The sequence below is a fragment of the Lagenorhynchus albirostris genome, chromosome 1 (assembly GCF_949774975.1).
Source record: "Lagenorhynchus albirostris chromosome 1, mLagAlb1.1, whole genome shotgun sequence".
Taxonomy (NCBI): Eukaryota; Metazoa; Chordata; class Mammalia; order Artiodactyla; family Delphinidae; genus Lagenorhynchus; species Lagenorhynchus albirostris.
The window spans coordinates 36,740,635-36,749,598 of NC_083095.1; the positions used below are offsets into that span (position 1 = coordinate 36,740,635).

The following is an 8,964-nucleotide window of genomic DNA, read 5'->3' on the forward strand; positions in this document are numbered from 1 at the left end:
TGCAACACATTGCATGCTGGTGTTGAAAACATTGTGAGTGGCCTAGCTGGGTCTAGAACCATAGCAGCTTCGACTGCCTGCACACTTCCTTCTGTGGGGCATGACCAGCACAAGCCCCTCTGAGAAGTCTTTGGGACTGTCTTTGTCTGATAAGAGGTAAGGGCATCCATCCCCTCTGAGTTTACCCACCTGCTCTGTGACTCCTCTGTTATCCCAGCCACAACCAACTGCAGCCTCATGACCCTGTGGAGGTGGGGTGTGGGGTATTAGAGGAGATGGTACAGCGCAGGGGGCAAGGGCAGATGTGCTCTCCAGGACAAGTACCATCACTCACTGAGAGACTTTTCAAGACAAACACAGCTTCCCCTCTTCAGACTGGTGCAAGCTGAGGCACTGAAAGCCATTATTTTAGAAAACCACACACCGTCTTCCTAATGGTCCCTTTGATTTTGTGCTTGTGGAAAGTAACAGCCAAAGAGAGAAATGTGAACAGTAACATGTATATTCCATTTGTAGTCTGAGTCAAGGGGACATGCGCCCAATCCTCTTCCTCATCCTTCAGCCCTCGGCAGACCCTGACCTCTCAATTGCACAATTCAGAGCTCGGCACTCAGCAGGCGCTCAGTAACTGTCTGTGCCAAGTGAAAACAATATGCTGGGGCGAGTAGGAGTCAATCTTGCATCCCTCCCTGCCTTTTTTCCTCCCCGTCCAACCTTTGGGGCTCTGGTTTCCTGCAAGCGGTGAATTATTCATGTCTGCTCAGAGATATCACATTGGCCCCTCCTAGGTTGCCAACAGGGTGGAGCAGGGAGGTGGCTTTGTTCAGAGTCTGTAAATAGGAGGAGCGACCTTCCTGTTCAAACAGCACTTAACGGGTAGGTGACTTTTTGCTAAGTCATCCTGGGGATGCTCAAAGTCCCATTGTGAGATCCTTCCTGGCTCCTCCTTCCTCCCCACCCCTTTAATAGACCCTTAAGTGGGGTCACACTGCTCTGCCACTCACTCTGCACTCGCACCATGGCTTACGTTGCCAAGTCCTTCTACGACCTCAGTGCTATCAGCCTAGATGGGGAGAAGGTAGATTTCAATACATTCCGAGGCAGGGCAGTGCTGATTGAGAACGTGGCCTCGCTCTGAGGCACAACCACCCGGGACTTCACCCAACTCAACGAGCTGCAATGCCGCTTTCCCAGGCGCCTGGTGGTTCTTGGCTTCCCTTGCAACCAATTTGGACATCAGGTGAGACGTCCCTGGTATTGTACCCAAGGAGTTGGGTTGCTGCAGCTCCAGTGGGCTAAAGAGAGGGGGAGGACGACTATGTGTGTTGAGTGTCTTGAATCATGGGGTATGTTTTGTTAATCTAGGTCTTTAGGTGCATGCGAGTACCAGGGGGAAGTCAGTATGATTTTGTCTGTGATAGAACACCAAACGTATGGATTTTTATGGTTTCTTGTCTTCCCACTACACTCCACGAGGGCTGGTACCAGGTCTGTTTTTCTCTCCATTGTGTCCTCCGTGCCTGGGTATAGAAGGCACTCATTAAATGTTTGTTGAATGAATGACTGGAGGAAATAGAAGATCAAGAATCAAACTAGGATTGAACTGACTCAGGAGACCTTCATTTTCACTACATTTGATTCTGCTACCTAATAGCTCTGTGCCCCAGGAAGGGGCTCAATTTTTCTGTTTTGGTTTCCTCTTCTATAAACTAGGGATAATACCACTTATCTGATAGGATTATTGTGAGGTTGTGGGGATAAGAGCTACAAAATTAACTTGAAAAGTATAGAGTAATATGCAAATGTAAGCAACTTTACTATTTAGATTGAAAGGTTTTGTTTGTTTGTTTAAAATCAGCCAAGTGGAGAGTGAATTTGGGGGAAGGTAAAAGGGTTTGCAAAGTGTACGTGTCTCCTCTGGGCATCACGCGTGCCTCTCTGTCCCTGATAATGGGTCAAGTTGTTATAGATCTTCAGCCCGCACACCTCAAGTTATCTTTTAGGGGTTCTTATATTTTCACTTAGGATTTTTTTTTTTTTGCGGTACGCTGGCCTCTCACTGTTGTGGCCTTTTCCGCTACGGAGCACAGGCTCCGGACGCGCAGGCTCAGCGTCCAAGGCTCATGGGCCCAGCCGCTCCGCGGCATGTGGGATCCTCCTGGACTGGGGCACAAACCCGTGTCCCCTGCGTCGGCAGGCGGACTCTCAACCACTGCGCCACCAGGGAAGCCCTCACTTAGGATTTTAATAGCACAAGCAGGCAGAATGTCCTCCAATTATAATCCCTTGGGTTCAATTCACAGTGGCATGAAGGCAAGGAAGAGATTATCAGAGATATAGGCAGGAAGGCTGAAATGTCATTGGCTGTGACAAACCTGAGCCCAAACCATGAGTGCTCCCACTGTTCCTTCCTTGCCTCAGTTCTGTTTCTAGGCTTGGCCAGGGAAAGAGAGACAGAAAAGGTAAAACCTCTTCAGAGGGGTCTCTCTGGCCCTAGAGATGCCTCCTTCCATCACTTCAGGACAGCCAGTTGCTGGAGGGAATGCGTAACCTACCAGTAGCCAGCAGGCCTTTTGCATTAGGAGATAAGATGTCTAATAGCCATCAACTCTGGGCTCAAGATGTCATGATGGCCTGGAACTGACTGTACTAATTGGTTCTAGCAGGTCAGAGGCAGGAACTTCTTCCCCTGAGGGAGATATATGACTCTTAGACTTGGCGGATGGGGGTGGAAAATAAGGGTTTCCATGGGTCTTTGTGGGCTCTCAGGGGTGGGGAATGCTAAGTGGGGATAGGACAGTGCTGGCAGCGGGGAGGAAAGACAGGCAACAGGTTGAGATCTAAAGCATCCTAGCTGAGTACAGCAAGTGAGTGTGAGGTGCAGGAAGCTAAGTGAAAGGAACGATAATTACACATTCACAACTTTTGGTCCTTAAGCACTTATTTCCTTAACTTCCCCTTCCCCTGGCCTATTCCAGAACACTAAACCTTCAATCCTATTTAATTCATGCCTGTTGGTCATGAAGTAATTCCGTTTACAGTACGTTCATTGTTGTCTCTAACCTACTTTGCCTTTATGCCACCTGAAAACTAGTCTTCCTTGGATGGGGTTTTCCTTCATCAAAGCTTCCTCCTACTTGTACTTTAGATCTAGGACAAGATGAAAGGAAGAAGCTATAAATCCCATTCTTCTAGATCTCAATTTCACCTTTCGTTTGAGGAGCTGAGTAGGGCAGAGGCCAAGGCTAGATTCAACACGCAGAGGTAATTAGAAGAAAGACAGGCAAGGCCAGGGCAAAAGGAAAGGGAAGGTGGTGGCAGGGTGTGTGTGTGGGTGTGCATGTACGTGTGGGTGCATAAGTGGAGGGAGGGTTCTAGGCAATATGACCTGAGCCTCCTTTCCCTTTCTTTCTACTGCCCAGAACTCAAGGTTCCTTGAAGCTTCAGACAGATACCCTAAGCATTGCTCAGGGTAGATTGGAGAGAGAAGTGACAGCTCAAAAGCGCTATATCTTTCAGTACAAGAACAGCCAAGCTAGGGTCTGTGAGAACTTTCAGAAATGGCCTAGCAAACCATCAGACAATAGCTGTGAGAGGGAAAACTCCGAGTCAAGAGTAGGGCAAAGCGAATGAAGAAGGAAAGAGAAGGAACGGGGTAGGGGGGTGGGGGTGGGGAATACATAATAGAAAGAATGATCCTGGGGAGTACAGGAGGGTGACTTTGTAGATCCTTCGTAGCTCCCTCATCTCTTGCATTTCCCAAGCGCTTTGTCTCTTTTCTCGCCCAGGAGAACTGTCAGAATGAGGAGATCCTGAACAGCCTCAAGTACGTCCGCCCTGGGGGTGGATTCCAGCCCACCTTTACCCTTATCCAAAAGTGTGATGTGAATGGTCAGAATGAGCATCCTGTCTTCACCTACCTGAAGGATAAGCTCCCCTACCCTTACGACGACCCGTTTTCCCTCATGACCGATCCCAAGTTCATCATTTGGAGCCCTGTGCACCGCTCAGATGTGTCTTGGAACTTTGAGAAGTTCCTCGTCGGGCCAGAGGGGGAGCCCTTCCGACGCTACAGCCGCACCTTCCCGACCATCAACATCGAGCCTGACATCAAGCGCCTCCTCAAAGTTGCCATATAAACACCAGCAGATTTCCTACTTCCTCCTGCCCCTGAGCGTCTTTCCTGAGCATTCAGTGTGCCCTCAGGAGACTCTGCTGGGCCCGGGCTTTCCCTTCAGATCAGTCCCCTGCATTGAAGAGCCTTGCCTTTCTGGTCTGCCTGTTTCCTTTCCTTGCCCCCAAACTTATGGTTGGTGATTCAACCTGGGGCTCCAAGACGGGTGGGCTCTGAGCCTTCAGAGTGATGGCGCCTTCCTAAAGCTGTATGGGAGGTGTCTGAGAAGTGTGAGGGTCCAGAGCCAGCCTTCTGGCTGAGTCCAATAAAGGGCAGGTGTGGAAACGGCCAGGCTCTCAGTGTCTCTTCCTTGACGGAGGTGGGAGGGACGGTATAAAACCGCAGGTGGGACGGAGGGGCTGGCAGCACACAAAGGCTGAGGAGAGGGAGGCTCCGATCAAGGGGACACTCCAATTACTGTCTGGAAAGCAGGCTCAGGTCACGGTCTGGGTGGCAGGCGGAGTTTCGGGAAGTGTGAATTGTATTATTACTTTATGGCTCTTCTTCAGAACTGGGGAAAGGAGGTGATAAGGAGAAGAAAGGGGAAGAAAAGTGGAGGAAGCACTGGAAAGTTAGAGGATTCCAATCAGGAAGATGTCACTTTCACTGTGGGTACTGGGCTAAAGGTTACCTGCACCTTAAGAAGTTGAACTTAGTCCACTTTAATGACAGCAAGGGCGTGGAGAGTACAGTTGCTGGGAACACAAAGAGCACTTTACCCATTTCCTGATCACCTTGTGGAGTAACGTTTGTTTTAGATCCTTTGTTAGATAGACTCTCCCTCCTTTTTAAAGTTCACATTCCACCCTTGTCTTTCTCACACTCACAAATTCACAAATGCAGGAATAAGACAGACAAGTTTAGGCATGAATGACTGGTTTCACTTTTTTTTTTTTTTTTGCGGTACGCGGGCCTCTCACTGTTGTGGCCTCTCCCGTTGCGGAGCACAGGCTCCGGACGCGCAGGCTCAGCGGCCATGGCTCACGGGCCCAGCCGCTCCGCGGCATGTGGGATCTTCCCAGACCGGGGCACGAACCCGTGTCCCCTGCATCGGCAGGCGGACTCCCAACCACTGCGCCACCAGGGAAGCCCCGGTTTCACTTCTTCCATGAGGGTGGGGATGTGAGAGGGCCTCCCTTCAGACAGTCATACTGTTTATAACCCGCCAACACGATAGCTGTCCTGTGAGAACAGAGTTCTGCCGAATGGCTCTGAAGGACAGTGCCCCAGATTCCTCACCTAGTACAGGCATACTCAAAAGCACCACCAAGACAAAGTCCTATCATGCTCTAGAAAAGACACCAGCTGACAGGCCACTGCCCTCTCATTTTGTCCCACAAACCTCTTCTTGGAAACTTCTCATTTTGCCCTTCTTTCTTTGATCACTAGATGGAATATTTTACTTCTCTTCATTGAAGCCCTGAAGGGACAGTTCTCCAAACTGGACACACAGCTTGAGAACCCCAATGCTGAGGGATGTTCCCCGTAACTATTTTCCAAGCACTTGCATCATTTGAGAAGTAAATGTGGAATAGAGGTTAAGGGTCCCTACTGTCTGACCTTCTACTAAAGCTATGTCATCAATGGTGCTTTATTTCAAAACGGTAACCTGAGTGGTATAGTGGGAATCCCCTGGCATCCTTCTGCAGACTTTCTGCTAAATTAAGGCCATCCTTAATTTGACTCTTGAGAACTCAAGCCCTTCAAGATTCCTACTGTCAGAGCCAAGAGCTGGGGTATAGGTTTGTGGGCAGGACCAAGCATTGATGTTAGAGCAATAACTGCAGAGACAAACTGCTTCCCTGAAGAAATAAAATCAGAATTCATGTGGGATGCTAGCATGATTTGTTCATCATCTTTACAGTGCTATTGCCTGTTATGATGTCTAACAGCAGCGTCAGCTATCCTGGATGCTGGTATTATGGCACCGGGAACTTAGGGCCTGATATGCCAGAACAATGTGTTGGGTCTTCCCCAGGAGGCTCAAGTTGAGAGAATTATTTAGAGACTCCCAAAGGAATGGGAATTACAGTATAAGTGATTCTGCAGAGAGAGTCAGAAAGGGCCTTAATGCTAGGAAGAGGGCTCCTCACTTGGTCAGGGAAATGCTGTTTGCTTCAGAAATGAGAAATTGTTTCCTTTTCTTTATTCCTCTTCTTGTTGGTCCCCTTTACATCCTCAGAAGTATCAGCTTATGGTCATAAACAGACACGGCAAAGCTTAATATAATCACCCACTTTCCTAGATAAACATAATCTTTTAATCAAATTTCCCTAGGGGCATTCAGGAAGTAAGGAGAAGTCCCATAAACAAGCCTTCCCAGAAGTGCTGAGATAATGCTACTCGATTTAGAGGAGGGACAGAGGGAATCTTTCCTCTGAGGGCTCTTACAAAAAATATGGCTTGGAATAAGTGATTTAGGGGGCCAAGATACATAGACTGAAACTGATGATTATTTCCATGACTATGTTCCCACCGTTGCATCTCCTTAGTTTAAGGAACACTGAGCCAAACCCTTATTGGTGATTTCAAATCTGGTGGTTTCTTATAATCACCATCACAACCATCATCCAAATTACCATACACTATACTCCCACACTGCACTAAGTACTTTCTATATGCTAGGTTATTTAATCCTCATACGGACCCTGAGGAATTTTCATCTCTATTTAAAGAGAAGGTAACTGAGCAAGACACTTTTCAAGGACAAAGGGCTAGTGAGGGGCAGAGTTGAAAGTTAAACCCAGGTCAGTCTGACTCCAAAGCTTCTACTATTAACCACAACACAATAGTGCTTCCTTCTGTCTCAGAGTTTCTGCATTAAGACTGCTGAGCTGCCTGTCCACAGCAATGTATGACCTAATGACACTTTCACTTACATTATATCATTTGATTTTAAAACTCCGTAAAGGGGGCATGATTATGTCTGTTTTTCCACTGAAGAAACCAAGGTACTGACAGAATGACTTGCCCAATGTCCCACCATAAGCAGGTGGCAAAGCTAATTTCAGACCCAGGTCTCTTGATTTCCTTTCTACCCAACCATAGCATATCTCAAATAGAGACTTGTACTACAGTCAAGAAACATACATTTTAAAACTAAGAGCCTCAAATTCAGTCAAGTAAGTTAGCTTTTCTCAGGAAACAGAAGAATGAAACTGAAAGGATTCTTGTTACACTGAAATAAAGAACAGTGAATGTATACTTATTACTGATGACTTACAAGTAACAAACCATATCTGGCTCTTCCTAGACTGTATCATATGTCAATTAATTACTACTGGGAGAACCCAAGATCATTTGAGGAAGACAGAGCTAGCTAAAACAACACAACAGCAAACAGGCTGAGCTCTGAACTCCAAGAGCCTAACCAGGTCGACCCCAGACCTGTACATCATGGAGCAGGTAGAGAAAGAATGAGGTGCTAGGACAAGTTCACGTTCCCCACTACACCTACAGGTGATTTCTTCTTCTTCTTGTATCTCAGAAAGGGAAGCAAAGAAGACCAATGCCTTTGCCTGGTTCCCCTTTACTTAAACAGAGAAATATAGATGCAGTAGAACTGAGTTCAAGAGGTCTTTATTCTATTAGATCCATAAAAGAATTCTAGAAGATGATAAAGTATTGCAAAACACAGTACAATGCTGGTTTAATAATGAAATATATGGATAGGATCTTATGTTTAAAATTTTTGTAATATATTGTCTAAACCAGATAATTACACATTCTGCAAGAGATGAGGATATCAGGAGGGGCATATAAAATCATACTCTTGAGCTCCAAATGACTAAGTTGGAAGCATTAGCAAACTCCATGAAGGGACAATTCAGAAGCTATAATGGGCTTAGTGCTGCTATTTAAGGTAATGAAACATTTTCTCTGCTTTCTGGATTCATTTCACCAAACGATTTCCTCAGCAGGTCAGATATAGATTTGCAGAAAGTGGAAAGCATTTTCCAGGAATAAAACAACTGATCCTTAAGGAACAGCTGCCTTAACTTTTCTCAATAATAAATCTTGGTCTGACATGCCTAGATTCTTCAGAGTGCTGTCATTGATATCCTCAACCTCTTCCTAACCTTGCTAGACTCTGATACTTCACGTGTACTGAACACTGTTACTGAGGGCATCACTGTACTAACTATGTAACCTGGACTAAGTTACTTCTTTGTGCCTCAGTTTCTCTGGCTCTAAAACTGGGTTAACAACAGTACCTACCCTCATGGAATTGTTAATGAGGATTAAACAACTGCTTAAAAAGGCCTTGGCACATAGTAAGTACTCAATAAACCTCAGCTGTTATCATTATTCCTGTTACAAAACAAAGCTTTTCCCTGATGTCAACAACTTTGCTCACTCAGTTCAGAATGTCTGAGATATGAATAGGAAAAAATTCTGTTTTAATGCCTGACTCTTAAGTTTTGATTTCATAATGAGAAGAACTAACTGAAACCATCTCATTCTGTCTAGAACTTTATATGCCTTCCAAAGCATTTTATATTCATTATTCATTTGGATCTTCTAACAATACTGTGAAGGAAGTACAACATCAATTTATACTAGTCCAATTTTATAGAAAGGGGACAATAAAGTCCAGAATAACACTTTGCTTAATGGTTATACTGCTACCAAATGGCAGAGGCCTAAATGCTAGGTTTTATGACACCCAAGCCAGAATTCTTTCAACTATGCAAGGTAAGATATTCTAAGATCCCTTTGGAGTAATTGAAACCATTCTATTTATATTAATTAAAGTCCACACTTTATTCAGATTTCCCTAGTTTTACCAA

General features: G+C 45.8%; 1 protein-coding gene across 1 annotated transcript; it reads left to right on the forward strand.

The window, feature by feature from the left end:
- Positions 1 to 866: 866 nt before the first annotated feature.
- Positions 867 to 4,463, forward strand: GPX2 (glutathione peroxidase 2). Its single transcript, XM_060166820.1, has 2 exons — positions 867 to 1,240; positions 3,789 to 4,463. Exons 1-2 carry the CDS (start codon positions 1,019 to 1,021, stop codon positions 4,137 to 4,139), a joined length of 573 nt encoding a protein of 190 aa, XP_060022803.1. The 5' UTR covers positions 867 to 1,018; the 3' UTR covers positions 4,140 to 4,463.
- Positions 4,464 to 8,964: the final 4,501 nt, after the last annotated feature.